Source organism: Dermacentor albipictus, chromosome 5 (assembly GCF_038994185.2).
Source record: "Dermacentor albipictus isolate Rhodes 1998 colony chromosome 5, USDA_Dalb.pri_finalv2, whole genome shotgun sequence".
Classification (NCBI taxonomy): Eukaryota; Metazoa; Arthropoda; class Arachnida; order Ixodida; family Ixodidae; genus Dermacentor; species Dermacentor albipictus.
The window spans coordinates 111,132,498-111,152,943 of NC_091825.1; the positions used below are offsets into that span (position 1 = coordinate 111,132,498).

The following is a 20,446-nucleotide window of genomic DNA, read 5'->3' on the forward strand; positions in this document are numbered from 1 at the left end:
TAACAATTTATACTATCGCGTGAGATGTCTTTCTCCTTTCTTTTGTTCACACAAACAATGTTCTATTTCACGTCCGCAATAATTCGTGCATGGAAAATTTGTAGATTTTTTTGGTGTCTGCTTGAATTAACACGACAACAGCTATGTGTTGCCGGCTCATACAGTATAGAAGCGGTGAATGTGCTTTTAAAACCATATGTGCAGGTTTCGTCGCTGCCTCCTCCTTCAGCCAATTCAAATATTTGGCTGAAACTTAAAACCTGCTATATCTAATCTGTGAGCCATATTTCCAGGAAAGAATTGTAGGCAGCTTTTCTGCCAGGCGTCGTGCTATACTTGGGCAACATGAACCCTGATCCTGCAGTAGCATAGGAATTCCTCTGCCGAATTAATTTCATTGGATGTAACTTTTGGAATTACCTACCCACAAAAAGGTAGCATAAAAAAACGAAACTAAAGCCACTCCGGCCACTCAGATCAGGCCTTAAAGGTATGACTGTGGTGCCGAGGCCGAAAAAACTGAAAATAGCAAACGCTCATAAATCTCGTTTGCCACGAAGCATCGTTGAATTGGTGTGCTTCGACAAAGATCACGTAAGAAAGCATATTAGAGCCCATCCTGATATAGTGGGACAGCGCAGTGCTATTTATGTCTCTTAATAATCCTTAATACTCTAACATCTCTGTGTCCATCTTGGTCCGATGTCTTGAGCTTGAATTGACCAACTTCATTCGATGCCTTTTTTTGCACTGCATTCAGCCTTATCTCCATTCATCTCAAGACGCACATTCGTACAAGCGATGGCCCATGCGAGGGAATGTCGAAAAACACCATTAAATCATCGCCAGGGATGCCGGCAAAAACAAAGGAAGTGCGCTGGGGGAAAAAGAGAAGCCTGCCGAGCAAATGACACGTGGGCAGGCGATCTGATAACAATCTCCCGGAAGCGCAGCGGTGGTCTGGCGTTTCGAGGAGAGGCAACAGGGCGTAGCTCCTCGACTTATCGTTAATCATAGCTCCGCCGCAAGCGGCACTCCCTGCTTTACCTTTTGCATTGTTTTCTGGAGGTGCCCGCTACATTTCTTTCTTTTTTTTATCTTTGTTTCTGACGTTATCTTCAAGCGCTGCATTTAATGTTCGCCTTCATCCTCCTTCCCTCAGTGGCCACGCTTGCTATTTAGCTGCCCTAACGTCTGAACCATGCCGGCCTTAAGTCACTCTGGCAGAAATGAATGGACCCTGCCCTGCGTCTGCTGAAGAGGCTGCCCCGCGAAGTACATATTTGGATGTCTTACTTCGCGTATACCTTTAGCTACCGGCTAGGCCTGCCCTGCTGCGGGCGACAGAAGATTAGCGTGATCGAAGCGATCGTGACCTTTGATAGTGAAGACGGTGGTAATTTCCCCACTATGGCACGTACTCCAAACGTCGGATTGGCTCCTGTTGTGAGTACGTGCTGTAGTCATGGTTTTACTAATAGCTTTCGGCCCACACTTATCGGTTGTTACTATCCTAGCGACCACTGATGCTCGTAAAGACGAACAGTTGTGCATGTTAGTTTGTGGTATAAAAGCAAGGGTGCCTGCCCATTCACAGCGAACAAAGATATGCAGACAGAGGTAAGAAAACAGGCGCACAGCCAAGAGATGCATGCGTAATACCTCGCATTGAAAGTCAACGCGAATGCACGAAAAAAAATGGTATTGGAACGAAACAGCCGTGGTAAGCTGATCGCAATATATACGATAGCCAGCTGATTTCCTTGACATGCATCTGTCAGATCTTCTGTCTATGGGATTAGCGAGGCCCCAAAGGCTTTTTTTTTTTTTTCAAACTTGGGATTGGTTCTGCGGTTAGGGGAGAAGGAAGTGCTGAGTATGCGCTTACCTAAGCATGCAAGCAGGAATCCAGAAGAATTATGCAGCGGATTTCTGAACATTTGACGACCATGTACCGTGGATGTAGTCGTCATCAATGAATAGTTCAAAAGGAATAAAAACAGTCAACGCAGCTCTTACCGGAAGAAACAGGGAGAAGCCATCGCGTGTACATTGGGCAGTTAGGTCATCTGAAAGAGAAATCAGAACGTGTCCGTTCATACCGTGCGGAAGTAATCAAAAATAATACTTACAACAATTAGCAGAAACTATATTGTAACTCAAGTTTAATTATAGATGCGATAATGAATAATAACCAATGAAGTAATAATGAGCTAATAAAGAATGAAAGACGACAAGGTACGTAGGTTTCTAAGTTCGGAATAGAAGATTAACTCGAGATAGACTTCTCTAAGAGAACGCCACCCTTCGTCTGTTTGTCAGTTTAAGTCATGCTCTTTATGTGCGCCTTGTATGTTATCATACAACACGGTTTCTTACCGACTGTTGTTACTTTGTAGCATGCGCTAATATAAGTTTCATTCTTGGCTTTTCTTATTAACTTGCTCCTGTGCGATTAGCGGGATTTAGTTTTTTCTAGGATAACACGCCACTTTCTTCAAGTTCGAAATACTGCATTTGTTTCACTGCAGCGGGAATAGAGGTACGCGTTAGTACTTAAGTATGAGCAGCAAAATGGGCAAAAAGAATTAACAATACAATCGCTCAGCTGTGCTTACAACGTGAACAGCGCACCGTTCTTATCGAACTTGGGCAGACGCCGTCGCAACAGAAAATTCCCAGCAGCCCGTTGAGACGGGTTCTTTTGTCTGACGATGCACTCGGTGTAGCGCCTCATTTGAACAAAGCGCGGGCAAGATGAAAAGTTCATGAAAAAAATACCAGGCGCGAGCCTTTTTTTGTTCTGCCCACTCTCCCTCTTAGATTTGTGCAATTTAATTTCTCGAAAAGAAAGGTATCTGCCCCGTACAGGCAGGCGTTCAAGTTCTCGCAATCTTAATGTCTTGAGTTTGATTACAAATGAGAAAAATAATATCGTTGACGGTAATAACGCAAGCAAGCTCTTTGTAATACAGGCGCTGTCTTGCAGTTACTTCCGGTTTTTAATTACGGTCGAGTAATTTCTCTGCAATAGAAAGCTGACAATGTTGCGCAGTACATAAGAGGAGCCGCACCTTTAGCTTCTGTTATTTCCCAATGAATCTCACCATGTGGTGTCGAGCACACGCTCGTGCTGCTATGGCTGGGACGCATTAACTGTGAAGCGGAGGCTGCCGGAGTGACCAAATAGATTAGGGTATTACGTCGCATGGGCTGAAAACCATGTCGCGTGATCTGGACGACTATACCAGCCCCGGTGGCTCTTTAACCATAGCATTTTGCGGTTGAGAAGGAGGCCACGGGTGCGATTCCTGGCCGCAGCGGCCACATTTGGACAAAGGGGAATGCAACGACATTCTTGCAATTATATTTATGTACTCGGTAAATAACTCCAGCTCATCGTAACTAACCGGACGCTGTAAGAATACAGCGTCTCTCAAAGCCGTGGTGCTGGTGTTTGAAGTGAAACCCTTCGTTTCTTTTCAGCTTACGTCATTCATCTCGTCTGGCGTTTACACTGTGCGCGCATCCTTTTACTAACTGATTTCTGTGGCCTTGGCTTCTTCCGGACGTAATCTGATATGTCTTACTGTTTTACTTTTTTATTGTTTGCACTCTTTCTCGTGTTTCGGTTTTGTCTGCGCACACACACGAGGGAAACGAGCACCCGGGAAAGCTTCCCAAGCAAACGATTGCACATATTATAGGCGATGCCAATTAACGTCGCTCCTTGATTATTTACATAGCGTTGTTCGTGCCTGTGCACCTCCATGCCCACAGGGCAGAGTAGTTTCACATTAGAGAAGGTTTATGAATATACCGTGGCAATAACAGGATATTGATTGCTGCTGGTGTGCGTGTGTGTGTGCTTGCTAGACCCATCCATGTCTCGCTTCCGTGCGCTTGTAAATTTCGATAGATCATTCGCTAAATTGTTCGCAACCTACGGGAGTGCGTCTTCTACCGCCTTCTGGTGTAAATATATCCTATTTGTGGATATTTCGGCATCACCCTCTCTATTACTAAGCGGTTGTAAGTAGGTAGATGTCGGGGCTTAATAGAAGCACCAGCTACGTCCTCTGCTCCAACGCGTGTTAAAAGTAGAAGCAAACATTCAACTGAGAATTTAGCAAGGGCGACATGCAAACATCACAAAATAAATAAATTATAATCGAACAGTTCGCAAACTATCCCGCTCGCAAATCGAGTCCCGACACAGCTGCCGCAGCAGAACTCAAGTTCAGTACAACCCACTGCCTTAGTGCTTGCACAACTGTTGCGTTCCACAGATCGAGAGTCATCTCGACGCGGGAATAGGGTTCGTAACACTTTGCGTCGTGGCGGGAACGTGAATTTTCAATTGCCGCGTGAACGGCAGAGTGTGAAAAGTCGGTGGGCTCGGCGGGGACCCTGAAATCGAATGAAAGGACTCGCGTCTTTGGCCTCGCAACGGGGCTTCTCCGTCAAGGCAGCCGCATTCACTCAACGAAGCGTGCAAGTGCCAGGTAGGGAAGTGGGGAGGTGGGAAAGACTCTGCTTTGAATTTCAGATGTTCTACAGAGCCAGCACGGCCTCCTCGATGCTCACATATGACGCGCCTTTTACCTGTGCCAACGGAGCGAGTTTCACGTGCGCTGCTCCACACTGGAGGGGAAGGCAGTCAGATCACATGAAAATAGTGCGTGAGCAGTATTTCAGGGACGTTCAGTTTGATTGTTGACAAAAGTAAAAAAAGAAAAGAGACGGACAGCCCCCGTAAGGGAACAAGCCCATATAAACTCAAGAGCATGAAACAATGGCCACTTTGTCGTGAACAGTGTAGCGCAGCCAGAACGCTCAAGACGACTGAAATAAGCAGACTCATATGGTATCATTTAAGTCCAGGAGCATTCCGCTGAAACTATGCTTTAACGTGTGCTTTAAAGGTGGTCGAATGTATACTATGTTTATTAGTATACGCATCGAATACGAATAGTATAAGTATCCACTATTGAATGGAATACGAAATAGTCAAACGCAGGTGCATATGCTTAAAACAGGAATATTTAGTTCGGTATAGTTAGGTCACGCCTGTACTTGATAGTGCAAGAAATACAGATAAGTATCATGGATAAATGAGCAGTTTTAATCGCAAGATCAAATCTACCTGTACTTTAAAATACTGCGGGGATATGGACAACTGCAGAGCGTGATTGCGAATGAGCGTTCCAAGAAATAATGACTGATGTACGACTACCTTGCCGAAAAACACAAAGTAAATCATCGCTGGAAAAGATCAAAAATTGTGTAAAAAAAAAAGCTGCTGAAGGAATTGAGCGCCATAAGCACACGTAGGAATACCCGTTGCAAAGAAAACATTTCAGGTTCTAGAGTAAATTATAAAACTACCAAATAACTTGACTATAATAAAGGTAAGTGACCGACAACAAGCAAAATATCACAGGTTGTCACATCGGGCCCCACCACGAAACCGAAAACACAGGCTGCATTACCACTTTTGTTTCTGCATTGCATCGAGGACGTTTGCCATTTTTACAACCTTAAAAAAATTATGATATTTGGTTTAGCAGAGAGACAAGGCTCTAACACTTGGCTCTTTCGACATATATGTGGTTTGCTTTGAAAAGCAGAAAAGGCCGAATAGTTCAGTTTCAAACACGAATACGAAAACTTAGCATGCAGTATTCTATTCACATTTGAAACTTCTAGTATTCGTCCTCCATTAGCTTTTTTTTTTTGCTGCGCATTTTGACAGAGAGCTAAATATTGCATGCGTTTAATAAAACCCGTCTTAGTGACTTAGTTGTTATGACGTGCTGTTGATGAAGTAGACGTAACTGGCATAATTCTACGTGTATGTTGCAGCGGTATGTTTTGCGTGTGCGTGTGCGTGTGCGTGCGTGTGTGCGTGCGCGTAAAAGCAAGTGATGTGGAATGGTAATAAATTAATTGCCTCTGCGCTAATCCCAGCTTTCTATCTCCTGCCTCCACCACAACCACCGCCACCACCTAAAGGAGGCTTACAGCGGCCCAAAAAATTTTCATGAATGATTTCGCCAGATCTTTGAGAAAACCAACTCGCTTCCGCTCCATCTGCGAGGTCGTGGTGTGCACTTCCCGAAAGGGATCCTTCATATGTGAAGAGAACTCTCGCAATACTGAACCATACACCAAAAAGTTGTCGGGGTTCTCGATACATGTGAAGCTTTGCCGCGCGCTTTCAACAAGGCGTGATGCGAGTTTCGCTTGTTGCAATATATGCAGTCGCATGCCCATGTGCGCGCAAGCATATAATGCTACGCACACCCCGCTTTGACGAAAGTGTCGAGTCATGCATAAAGCACGTACAGCGAAACGCACCACTTGCTGCGTATGTCTGCTCGCGTTTCTTTTTCGATGTATTGCGCAAGAAAAGTGGAGTCTCCCACTGCGAATTTTGAGTCCACCTTCCCTTATTTTTACATTTCTTCGGTTGATTCTTTTTAACTTTTTATCACCGGCTTACTTATTTTCACGATGAAAAAACATTAAATGTTTGTGGCACACGGTTGTTTGCACTGACATCTAAATTGGGACCTATATTTTGTGCTATAGCTTCCTTTTTTGAACATTCAAGTGAAAGTTTGAGAATGATGTTGTTTGAGATGATTCATAAATATTTTTGCTTGAGAGGTGATAGACGCATGTTCTGTGGAACGCTTCTCAAATGGTCGAGATGTGTAAAAATGCAGATAAACCTACAGAAACTGAAATTTTGGCGAGTTTGTAAGAACTCATACTTGATTTAAATGTAACAACGTTTTATAACTTTCTTAAATTTCTTGGGGCGTTTGGAGCACGCTTTCAGAATGATCTACTTTGCTTTTGATTACTGTGTCGACTGATAAATCGGCATGTTTTCCCTAGAATAAACACTTAGCTTCAAGTAGCACTCGTCCTGTCTGGCTTTTCTTCGTGCGTCCACGTTTTTTACGCTTTAAGTCAACTATGAAATTGCAGTTGTGCATAATTTAGGTTTTTGGCTGAGATGTGCTGTATTATGTGGACGCTTTTAGCGTGGTCAGTCTACTACAGTGAGTTGGTAGTTTAACGGGAGAGAGGTGGCAATAGGTCCCTTTACGGTTCTTGCATGGGGAGGTGCGATCCAGCTCGTCAATCTTTTGGTATAGTTCGTAATCACGACAATTTAGCTTTTACAAACGCCTTCGTGTCATTGCAATGAGAAAATTATTATAAGACGCTGACATTCCGTAATATGCACGTATCTGAGAGTACACATACGTATACCCCTATGAGCTTTCGGTTATACCTGTTAACCAGTTTGGCACCTACACTACAGTATACAAATTAGCGGGTAGTATAGGGAGACTTACGGCATTAGATTCTGATGCGGATCAACAAGGTGCCTAGTGACTTGCTTCCGTAAACGTCGCAATGTTTAGTTTGTTCCTCGCTGGAGTTCCAGTTTCACATTTCAGTTGAAGTTGTCAATCTGGGTCGACCAGAGTGTACTCAGCATCCGTCGCACAACCTGCGTCACGGGCACCGCGTAACTTAGCAAAACGTTCCACTAAACACGTGTCTGCATGTGAGAGTCTGCGTGTCTGCATGTGAGACTCTGCACTATCACTGGCGATCACTTACTACCGAATAAATAAATTCAAACGTGGTTCGACGCAAGATGAAGCCCGTCCTGTGCATCCAGTGAAGATCAGCACGCCAGAAATGGTATCGAACATTTATTGAAGGTCATGGAAGACCGACAAGTGAAGGTACGCGAGATAGCTGGAATTGTAGGCATCTCAGCAATGAGAGTCACAATGTTCTTCATGGGAAATTTCAGATGAAGAAGGTCTGTGCCCGTTGGGTGCCGCGACTGCTGATGGCCGACCGAAGGCGCATGAGGGCAGACATCTCGAAGCAGTGTTTACCGGTGCTTGATCGCAGTCCGCGGGACTTCTGGCATCTATTTGTGACGGTTGACTAGACGTGGATACGTCATTACACTGCACAGCGAAAACAGCAGTCAAAGCAACGGACTTGGACTGCTGAAGCTGCTCCAAAAACGGCAAAGACTGTTTGTTCAGCCGGAAAGGGGATGGCGACTGTCTTTTAGGATGACGAGGAATAATCTTCCTAGACTAGTTACAAAAAATGGCAAAACGATAACAGGAGCATATTATGCAACACTCCCAGATCAACTGAAAAAAGAATTGCGCACAAAACAACCTGGGTTAGCACGGAAAAAAACTCCTCTTTCACCAAGACAATGCTCCGCCCCACAGATTGTGCTGCAGTGACCAAATTGCACGAGTTAGGCTCCGAGGTTGTGCCTCATCCACTTTATTCGTCCTGCGACTTTTTCCTCTTTCCATACCTGAAGGATTGGCTGGGTGGAAAGAAATTTTCTACAGATGAAGAGGTTATCTCAGTGGTAAACGACTACTTCAAAGGCCTCAAGCCATCCATTTTTTCTGAGGGGATAAAAAAAAATTGTAGCACCGCTAGAAGAAGTGTGTGGAGCCAGAAGGGAACTATGTTGAAAAGTAAAATATTGTTTTCTGCAAACATCCGTTTCTTTAATTACTTTTTACCACACTTATCAAACGACCATCTTATTTCAACATTTTCTCCCTTTATTTTCTTCATGATACATATGCCGATTTGCTCTTTTAGTGTTTTTCTACTTTGTTGACAATTTTTCGCAGCGTCTTCTATATTCATTGCTTTTTTGTTTCTTACTTTTGCTAGCTATGCCTTTCGGATAGCGGGTCATTTCTGTTGCCCAACTTCACTTAGTTCAAGTTTAGTAAAGAAACGAAGTAGTACAATAATGACAGAGTGATCGCGTTGGCTGTATGCTTCAAAGCTGCTTGTTGCTTGTTTAGGAGACGTAAGAGGTCATCACGAAATTTTCATGATTATTCTGGATAACTGCGGTTCCTTGACACGTGTATCAGACTATCCCTGTCCGGGCATTCTGACAAAACAGTAAACCCACTACATCGCAAAACAAATGTAAGCCCCTGCGTGTGAGTGGTGGATGGACCGCTTTTGCTTGTTGCCATTGCAGGGTTCGAGGTATCCCAGCGCTCAGAATGGCCAGATAAAGTTGACAAGTACGCCATTTCCTTGTTGAGCATGTTTATTGCTGCACTGTTTCGGGCGAATATAGAGCTCGTTGTAACGTTCCAAATACAATGCGCGCGTTACGACTCCGATGTGTGGGCTTGGTCGAACGAAGTTGTGAATAATTTTCCCCCGAAACAATCGCCATTTGAATGTTCACATCCAACTGGGCACATACGCCTCGGTCTGCAAGGTTCATTTTGACAGAAACGCTAATTAGGCTAAGTGAGATAAGCATGCGCTATGGGCGAAGGAACTGCTTCCCAGGAGGTGCGCTTGAACAGTTTCAACAATCCTGGCTTCTAGCGCCTTTTCGGTTGTGATGCATACTTTTGTTACGACGAAAACGGCGGCTCGGCTTCAGACGCCCAATCGCTGGCTGGATCGATCCGTTCACGCTCGATGCTGCTGAGCGTCTTCTTCACGCCGGCGGAAAAACACGTGCTTCATTTCATCTCTGCGAAAAGTGGGCGAAAATAGAAACGCGATCAATGCTCAACACGAGCTCCACCGCATTTTCTATTTGACGTCCGGGCCAGCCGTCCAATGAGTGAACAGGATGGTTCTTCTATTAAAGTTCCATCACAAACATCATGGCCAGAGCGCGGGACTCCTTTGACTCTAACATATGGCGAGGGACTATTTGATGAACGCCCACGACTAGCTTGCCGGTCTCTGACTCTCTTGGGGCTATTGTGTGATCGCGCATTGAATAAGCAGTGTACAGTTTCTACGACTGGCGGCAAAGAACAGTCGTGAGTTGTTACTAATTAAAAAGAACGGCGGAATAGCAACGTAATATATGAGCGCGACTCATTTCAGGGACGACAGCTTGACCAATACACTATAGGCGAGAAAAGGGATCAGATATTCCGAATACCAGCTTAATTCGTTTTATTGTAGGTTTAGCTAAATGCTCTAACCTGTGTTCTAGCTATATCCTGCCGCTCCATTGCGCCGTTGTCTTTATCGCACCGTAGCTCTCACTCTCACTGTATAGAGGAGAAGAAGAAGAGGAAACTTCGACGCCCACCGCCACTGGCGATCACACTGACGTCACTGCGGCAATGTGCAGTTGAGAGGTGGACGCGCTTACGATTAAGATTGCCGTCTCTGGCTGGTTTCGCAATTCCCTCCACATTCCATGCCACAACATTATATTTTCCTTTTATTCCTACTTTTTACTCACACTTCATAAACTGCTACTTCGTTTATGCTTACCAGGAGCGCGTATATTTTTGAAGTCTTATGTATACAACCTCGCGGCAGGTCTTTCTCGAAATAAGCATGGTATTCTTGCTTATCTAGGCTTTCGTAAGTTTCATTGTCATTCATCTTCAGACTGGTCATTTCTAACATCATTTTCTTTAACCCCCGTACCTATGCGTTTCTGCCTCTCGCTCTCTCTAACTTCGTCAAAGCTTACACAGCAGGGTTCAACTTCAAAAGTTCTTCCTTCGGAAAAACTTGTTTGCATTTGACTTGCCGCCTTCGCTATTAATGCGTTCAACGTTACCATTTGCTGTAAGCTTCTCTTACGAACAATCTTAGCGTGAGAACATTTTTATGAATACGGGCCCGTTTCTTTCACTTCTTGTTTATGCTTTTTTTTCTAGCTACTTCGGTTTCTAAGCTGTTTCAGTGTGCGCTTATTGTGTGTAGAGAGCTAAATTAATGCCATATGACCTGTCTAAAAGATAATGGCATTTCCCTAAAAGATTCTACGGCATCGCAATTTGTATTGACGAGACCGTTCATCATCCCATTTGTATATACTCATACAGAACGGGAATCTCGTAATTAAAGCCGCGCTTAAGGTAACTAAGAAAGGGCAAAGGGAAAATTAGAAAAAGAGAAAAAGATTTAATTATATGATGGGATTTTACGTGCCAAAACTATTTTTCATTATGAGGTGCGCCGTAGTGGAGGACTCCGGAAATTTCGTCCACCTGAGGTTCTTTAACGTGCACCTAAATCTAAGTACCCGGGTGTTTTCGCATTGCGCTCCCATTGAAATGCTGCCGCCGAGGCAGAACACACAAAAAATAAAGAAAACATAGAGAGAGAGAGAGAGAGAGAGAGAGAGAGAGAGAGAGAGGGGCAAGGTGCGCAGTTTAAATATCCGCTGATTCTATTAGAATTATCTGACGATATTGAAATTGTTGGCAATTTTTGTCGCCGGCTTTTCCCCAACACTTGATCGCGTAATGAATATACAGAAATGACACGAAGAAATGATTAACTAAGAACATCCGCGCACACATGTTCACAATGAAATGTTGTGGGGTTGACAAGACGTTTGGTTAGGTGAGTGCGCATAGATGTTCAGGTTAAGAAAACAAGTAACTGAAGAGATAAGGGATATGCAAAGTCAAAACTCTGCATTTGCTGCGATGTGAAAGACGAATGTTCTAGGAAATAGGCCGAGAAGAGGCTCTTATGGGCCCAAGGACATGACAACATTTGTCGTGTGGAACACACATAAAATTCAAAGAACGCAAGCGAGCTGTTTATGGAATGGAAGGAACGTTATAGAGCGAATTCGAGGCTATGAAGACAAGCATACATATGTTATCTGAGCAACCTCACTGAATATAATCTTCCCCTATTTTTTTCCTTTCTTACTTTTTCTGTATTTTCTTCGAGTTGCTTCATTTGCTTGCGTGCCGTCTGAACATTGCGTGATTATGAGGCCTACGAAAATGTACTCACGATGAGCGTGTTTTTATTATGATGGTAATTTCGCCTTCGCGCAGATGCGCTATTGCTCAAAAGTTGTAGAAAAAATGTTGTAGGTGCACACTGTACTTGTCTTTAGCGGGGGCGGGGGGGGGGGGCGGAGTGAAAGTGGGCAAATGTTTAAACACAAAAAAATGTTGACAAATAAAATACAATAGGGATTTCAGCGAACACGAATAAGTACGCCTAATAAAGGTTTCCTAGTTCAGACCACTGCAGTGCATGAATCTGGCGACATTCTGGAAGTGTTCTGCGTGAGCATCAGCGTCTTCCCGAAGCGACTCCAGCACGCCTACTGTCACGGGTCACATTCTTCTCGAAGTAGTAAAGGCAAGGCGCAGAAGACCAGGACTCAAGAAGAAGAACACAAACGATAGGACAGGCGCCGGTCCTGTCGTTTGTGTTCTTCTTCCTGAGTCCTGGTCTTCGAGCGCCTTGCCTTTACTACTTCAAGCATGAACCAACTAGCCGAAGCAAGAGTTTTACTTGAGCATATTCTTCTCGTTAGCTTCCCGTTTCCTTCGAAGGCAAAGCTACGACTGTAGGGCATGTAAGTTCCAACAGACGTAAAAAGTGTTTACAGCTGTGACATTCGTTGTTTTCTCGAGCTTCTTGCCGCCTTGAAGGAACGGTGTGGTCTTCGTGTGAGCCACGCTTGCTCAGATCACGCCTCAAACCACCGGCCGGCTATCCACAACTCGTGTACTGTCGCGTAATCACCACCGTAAAAAGGTGTTGGCCAAAGCCCGCCGCCAGCTTCTGGGCGGTAAACTATATGCCGGCGCAATTTCATTTCCAGATGGTGCATGACCCGCTGGTGCCGGAACAAGCCACGGTAATTGCGCCGCTGTCTATGTATCGCCGGTGCCGTTAAACCGCACAGTCTGACGCGTCCAGAAACCGGAAACGACACTGTTAGAGACATACACGGCGAAACAATCTGTCTTGCACCTTGAGCCTAAATTACCTCATCTCGTTATTGCTCCATTTTAGCTACACACTTTGCGGTTTCCTTCCACGTCACGTCGTGAGGTAATTCAATATTCCCAGCTTTACTACATCAATCGAAGTATATTTATCGAGTGTTATGGCGGCACTTGTCAAATATCATTAAGGAAATAAGGCATCCGAGAGAAATTAACAAATTTGTCGATAGAAGTTTGTGGAGGTGGTGGAAATCAATATTGTCGTTATTTGTTATCAATATTTAGCGAATTAACATTTGAATGATTTAATTGAAGGTCCGGCACTGTCGGTCAGAAGTGAGAAAGGGCTTCAGGAAGTAAAATCGAAGTCAGAAAATGCGGTAAACATGGCTAAAGTTTTTTAGTATGCACTAGGAATGGACCGTAAAATTAGGCATACACTGCATTTGTGCAGATGCAAGAGTTTATTAAGAGCAGCAAGGATAAAAAGAAAGAAGAAACGAGCAAAAGAAGCAACTGTATGCGCTATATTTGTACAGCCAGAGTGCGGACAGAGAGGCACTTCGTTAGTGTTCAGTATACAGGGTTCTTTTTTCTTTCTTTTTAGGTCTTTTTGTTACAGTGAAGACGTAATGGCTAGTTTCCAGCGAATCGATATCCGTAGACTGCAAACCGTGAGCCGACTCCGAAGATGGTGCAATACCGGGCCGACGTGCGGCGGAGGCGAAGTAGGCTTCAAGCACTCCACCGCCTTGCAAAAATAAGCGTAATATGTTGGCTCCAAATAGAAACCGTATCAGATATTAGGCTGACAAGAACCAACACTATACTTTGACCCGCGTCGGCCATGTCTACGTTCGCACCGCCCTCTCTTTGTCGGCGTTCCAAACGCTTGCGTATCTGCTTTCCTTTCCTTCCGCTCTCCTGTGGTGGCAGTCCCATCGTCCACGCCTATGTATATAAACACCTATGTTAAAAGTTCTGTGTCGTATGCTAAAAAGCTTCACTGGTCATCTACCTTCACAGAGTGGAATGGCTCGCGATATTTTGTTGTTTTAGTTTTTTAGGGACAATAAAGATTTCTTGGTGAAAGAGCTGTGGCCGTGAAACACCTGCCATCTTCGCATACGAGCTCTACGGCAACGCGGAAATAATTTACCGCTGCTTAGGCTACGCTGAACGTACTAACGAACAAAAAATTTTGTTAATTTGTAAATTAGTATGTTAAGTATCAGTAGGTGGCGTGATTGGCCTAAACGTTCAGTTTAAACCTTCTTCGCGTTTGTCGTCACGGCGCATTTGGCTCTATGATATATAGGCTGCCTTTGATGCGTGCTATGTGCTCTCTCTCCCTCTCCCCCTTCCCCATCTTTAATCTCCCCCATCCCTCTCCCATGTGTAGGGTAGCAAACCGGTTAAGCCAAACTGGTTAACCTCCCTACCTTTCCTTCTCCACTTTTTCCTTCCTTCCTTCCTTCCCGTGGCGCTCGCTGTGGATATTACTTGCATCTACCATTGAAATTCAATGATAAATATCTCGAATTATGTGCATTTATCAAGTTCTTTAAAAAATGAGGGTGTATTAAAATGTGACTGTATTGGTCATTTTAAGAACTGCATCTGAAGCACTAATAAAAAGATTCTGTTTATAGCAAAAGGATTAGACGAAAGATATCCCCTCTGTCACAAATTTCGGTCACAAATATGAAATTAACATATTTTTGTCAAGGTGCAGGAGGCTCTTTTGAAAGGAAGTAAAGGGGATAGAATGAATGTTTGTGAGTTTTATGATGAGTCATCATAATCAGAGTATTTAAATATACATATATTGTGCAGTCAGTCATGCTGCATTTCTTATAAATTGTGTTTAAGCTCCTACTCGAAATACATGCACAAGATAGTTATTGGCTGCAAGCATTGCCAAAAAGAAAAAAAATCTGTTGCAATTGCTAACCAACGCCCCACGTCAAGCGGCCCGTCAAAAATGGCGTAGTGTCTTCCCCAAAGAAGTCGCCTGTAGCGATATATATATATATATATATATATATATATATATATATATATATATATATATATATATATATATATATATATATATATATATATGTATATATATATATATATATATATATATATATATATATATATATATATATATATATATATATGCGAGAAGGAACGGCGTTAACCAAGGGGCCCAATTTTTAGTAATCAAATCATAAGCGGCCAACAAGCTATGGCACCACGGACAACACAGAGGAAATTACTTGTATACTTACTGATTGAATTAAAGAACTTATAAAAAATGGAAATGAAAATGGATGAAGAAACTACTTGCCGCATGTGGGGAAGGATCCCACGTCTTCGCATTACGTGTGCGATGCTCTACCAATTGAGCTACCACGGCGCCAATTTGCCATCCGCTTTCTTGGGTACTTATGTTTTACAACTCGAACTGACCCTTGGAGTGTTAGCCAGCGCCACCACTCACAAACCTTGGCGGCGGGTGTGGAACATCCTTTCTGCCGCAGGCGTCACGAGTACGTGATCTTTTTGGGTGAAGGCAACTGGTCAATAAGCCCACATATGCTATGTTAGAGCATCAATGTTGCCGGATTCGAGACCCTCGTTATGTAATAAACGAGAAGAAAGGGAGTTAATCGAGGGGCCCGATTTTTATTAATCATATCATGAGAAGTGAAAAATTATTTGGCACCAAGGAAAGTATAGAGGGAATTGCTTGTAGTTAATGACTGAATGATAGATATGATAAATAATGGTAATGAAAGTAGATCAATAGACAACTTTCCACAGGTGGGGAACGACACCACGTCTTCGCATTACGCGTGCGATGCTCTACCAATTGAGATACCGCGGCGCCGTTTTTGCGTCCACTTTCAGGGGGTATTTATGTGTTTCTACTAGAACTAACACTGGAAGTGTTAGCCAGTGCCACTATATACTCACAAACCTTAGCGGTGGATGTGAAACATACTTTACATACTTTCTGCCGCAGTCGTCATGAGTGAGTACGTGATCCTTATCGACGCCTGCGGTAGAGAGGACATCTGTGTGTGTGTGTGTGTATATATATATATATATATATATATATATATATATATATATATATATATATATATATATATATATATATATATATATATATATATATATATATATATATATATATATATATATATATATATATATATATACACACACAGATGTTACTACTTACACCGGCGCTCATTTGCGTTCATATTTTTTCTACTCCCACTTGTCGACATCAGCTCAAGCTCACATTCGCGCCCATTCGCCCGCTCCCCGGCACTCACTCACCTACAAACTAACGACCACTCAAACTCACCGGCCATTCGTACGTTAAACGGCAGTCAGGCTAGTTCATATTAACGTATACTTGCACTCATCGGCATTTATTCAACTTACACCCATGTTGCACCTCACATATTTCGACACTCCTTACACTCGTTCTCATGTCTGTGAAGTGATTGCGCAGTGAGCAACAGTTAGCGTTGCACTCGTGAGCGAGTACGCCCACCTATGACGCCGAGCTCTCCTTGCAGCCAAACTGACACAGGACGTAGACATGTATGCGCGAACGCAAAGCCGCTGATGGCTCAGTTTTGAGACCCTTGTATTGAGCATCCTTCTGGCAGGCCATCGCCGAATCAATGATGTCAGCTGCGATCACCATGGCCATGTGTGCACTCCCGAAAAAGAAGCCCCCTCAATCTCGTCCAATGGGTCGTCGACCATGCGCGCACGCGGAGGAGGCGATCCGTCCCCATCGTCACCGTGGACGAAGGAAAAAACGGGATGCCCCCTTTTTCTCACGTAGTTCATACCACCCTCCCAACGTAATCGAAACAAGGCTGCTGTGTGCCCCACAACTGCGCTCTTTTTCGCGAGCGCTGTCGCTGGCGGAAGAGCCGAAAAGAGAACAAAAGGCGTCAACATCGCACGAACGATACAAAGGGCTTCGCGCGTACTACCATTGCAGTTACTACTCAGCTTACTACTCAGCTACCATTGCAGCTACTCTCGCACTTGAACCATAAGTGGTTGCGCTGGCAATTCTAGAAGGATAAATCCAGTGTTGCAGTTACGCTCCTTATAACTTCCTCCCACGCCGGTCTTGCTACACGACGTGGAATGCGGCATTTGCTATCTGTATTACTTTCTCATTTACTTATTATTATTATTATTATTATTATTATTATTATTATTATTATTATTATTATTATTATTATTATTATTATTATTATTATTATTATTATTATTATTATTATTATTATTATTATTATTATTATTATTATTGATTTATTTGTCTGCTGTGTAGTATAGAGAAAGGATGTAGCCGTCGTACTCTCTATGTTATAGTCTCGCCACAGTAGCCAGTGTAGAATAGAACGGTATTAAAGTATGGTAGCGGTTTCGAGTACTTAGTTCACAAGACCCAGAATCAAATGTAGTTATTCGCAATCAGTGCAAATTACGCGCCTCTTAAGAGTTTCTATATACGCTTCCATAAACATAGGCTGCTGAAATGAAACCAGAATATGTAACTTCCCTTGTGCTTTCCCATTCCCCCATCACAATTAGCACGCACGAAGTTTGCATAATGCAGTAGCCGGATTGCTCCCGACCCGTTTTCATTAGATTGAAGTTAGTGCTAAGCTTGACCTTTGTAATCAGCCATTTTCTTAATGAAGAGCACTTATTCTATTCTTCGACGCTTTTCTTCGATGACTCGTGCCGATGTTATTGGCATTGGAAGCAAAAAGAGCCGCTTTCAAAGATGCAAATAGGCTGTAATTGGAAGTCTAGTAGACACGTTCTCATTAAAGACGCAGTGTTATTCTTGTTACCGACTGCCTTCTTAATCTTAAATTACTTCTTAATGAGGCCTTTTGAGCATTTCGGTCCTTTTTGTGTTCGCTCCGATAAAATAGCTTGTCGTGCAGAGACACGTCACAGCCTGCTCTCCAGAATCTGATGCACTCAAAATTAAAGCGTTAATAAGAACAAGAAACCAACTACGATATATTCGCGAATGCGAACAAGGGTAATGTAAGGCAAGCCATCGCGTTAGAGCACTTTGCCTAAGTCGACGAATCTGATAAGCAAAGTATTCATGCTTAAACTTTGCAATAACCAATCTTTACAACCTGCGATTCCTGTAACCGCGTCTATCTATAGGCGGGAACTGTTCGGCGACTTTCACATTTCCCAGAAGTGAGACTGCTCAAGCGAATCTTCATCCAGATGTCGATGGGCAAACCCTGCGTAACTGTTAAAAGACAATTTTCAAACGATATTCCGGCATATCGCGCATAAAATCCAACCATTGCGCGTGCAGATGCCCTAATTTTCCATACGAGGCATTTGTTTGGAGTGTCACTTCAGGCCGTTACTCGGAGGTTATTATATTAATAATAATTATTATGTAAACATATACAGACGTTCCAAGCAGATAGAAAAGCGAGCTAGCGATCGCCTCCTAAAAGGCACACCACGCCCACCTGTTTGAACAGGGAGAAAAACATGAGAAAAACATGAGAAAAACATGAGAAAGAAGATGATAAAACAAGGAAAGAAAAGTGGGGAAATAATACACCACAACACATCACACAGACACATGCAGAGTATACGAGCATTAGAGGAAGAGAGAGCCAAGTCCCGTGGTTGACAAGAACTCGTGCACAGATTTGTGAGCCTTATATCGAGTTGAAGCACGACCTTTTGGAAGCAAGATATTGATACAAGGCAGGAACCATCTTTAAAGTACTCGCGCAGGTTCGTGCGCCCTCCAAGAGGACAACGGCGTATTGTTGAAAAAGACGAAGACATAATGGCACGTGCATTCGCCTCACGCACTCGCATCGTATGCGACCGTTGTCAGGCCCCCCAGCTCGGTGGAATAATAAAGTTTTCAATCAATCAATCGGGGAATACAAGAAGAAGAAGAAGAAGAAGAAGAAGAAGAAGAAGAAGAAGAAGAAGAGCTAGAGCGACGCTCGAGAGAGAAAGAGAAGGCATTCCTATCCCCTGTTCGGAACGCGGCAGTCATCTCTTTATTTACTCCCCGGGCACAGGTTAGCCCAGAATAAATTGTTGTGTCTAGACTCCTTGAACTCTTCGTTACAACATCATTAAGCGCGGTTGTATAAAGATTAAGTTGTTGAAATTCGGAAGTTCACCGCACGACTATCGAAAGCAAAGCTACCAAATTAGGCAGCCTTATTATCTGGGAATTATACAAGTTGTGCCCGTATTGAAAGTCGTGTTTTTTTTTTTTGTTTTTGCAATGTATCTCCTAAGTGAACACACGAAGCTGCAGCGTCCATGTGTGCGTGTCTTCCTGGCCGCTGATAAACACGTTACTTACATCAGCTTCGACGGACGTTATTGAATTACGGTCTGGACACGCCGGTGGGTCATTAGTCGCCTTTTATCCACGAGGCCATCGCCGTATGTCCGAGACTCACTCTCTCTGTTGGACGCCGCCGATGGAGGACGCGGCCTTCTGTGCGGTTTACCTCATTTCATCGATATCGGTTGCCGCCCCACACGCAATCGCGGCTACAATGAGCCGGAAAACTGGTACCATCGCTGTTATGCAACGTATCTTCGTCGACCCGGAGTAAATTGCCCTTGGTTTTAATTGTCTTTGTTGTGTTCTCGTTTCTCTGTTCTTGTTCGCTGTACATACCTACGTTGAGGCGAAAGCTTAGGTATACTCACCTTAACATGTACGATGGACTCGGAAATAACTTGAGAAGCATCGCAACCGGTCTCCCAATAGCAAAGCCAGCATAGCGACATGTGGCGTAAGGCACGGGGCCACAGTAAGTAAATCTTTTTTCTCTGTGGCTTCGAATATTGTGCATCGTTTTATCAAGCGACCGGCTGATATTGTTCTGAATACCATATTGAAGCAAGAAGCAGCGTTATAATGCCTATTAACTCACATAACTAACAAATACAACACTTTAAGAACTTTCGCAACTACAGCTACCCAGCGAAGAGCGCGAGCGTATTCGCGCTTGAAAAAGAAAACAATATAAACTAAACACCGACACCCGGCCAGCAAACAGGGATTTCAAATTTACGCGGGAAACGGAGCATTTAGAAGTAAAAGTAGCGCGCTCATGCAACGTGCCAAGTTACAGCATCTGCTTGCATGTTTTGTACCACATATGAAACATTTGAAACACCTTCTCTACTAACTGAAGACGGGAGAAACCGCTGATTAAGAATTTGGGCTATGTCATGTTTCAGGACTCCACCCTTGTCGTGACCTCCGAAAGAAAGGGTTGTGAACGAAAAAATTGAGGGAGTTGTTTTCAATATTGGTGCGTGCGAAGGTTGTTTACGCTATCCGAGGTGTCACTGGCACTGCGCGTGCAATGTGTAACGTATAACGAACATTGGTATTATTTCGTACTTCAACAACTGCGTTTGGCGCAAGGTCCCAATGAAGAATTAAACCAGTGAACTAGGCGCATACGCAGATACAAGAAATGCACAGGACGATGCTGGTATTGCACTGGCCTTCGTCGCATCGCCCTGTGCACTTGTCCGTGTGTATGCGTCTAGTTCGCTGGTTAAATTAATTATTCCCAAGGTAC

At 43.6% G+C, this 20,446-nt stretch overlaps 1 protein-coding gene and 1 pseudogene across 1 annotated transcript in view; both read right to left on the minus strand.

Moving 5' to 3' along the window:
* LOC135920245 (protein eva-1 homolog C-like) overlaps positions 1–20,446 on the minus strand; it is a 671,604-nt gene that overhangs the window by 470,690 nt on the left and 180,468 nt on the right. Inside the window, exon 3 of the mRNA XM_065454419.2 lies at positions 2,020–2,069. Within this exon, the coding sequence (XP_065310491.2) occupies positions 2,020–2,053 (34 nt within the window). The 5' untranslated portion in view covers positions 2,054–2,069. The remainder of the gene's footprint in view (positions 1–2,019; positions 2,070–20,446) is intronic.
* On the minus strand, positions 13,464–13,643 carry LOC135920246 (U2 spliceosomal RNA; annotated as a pseudogene).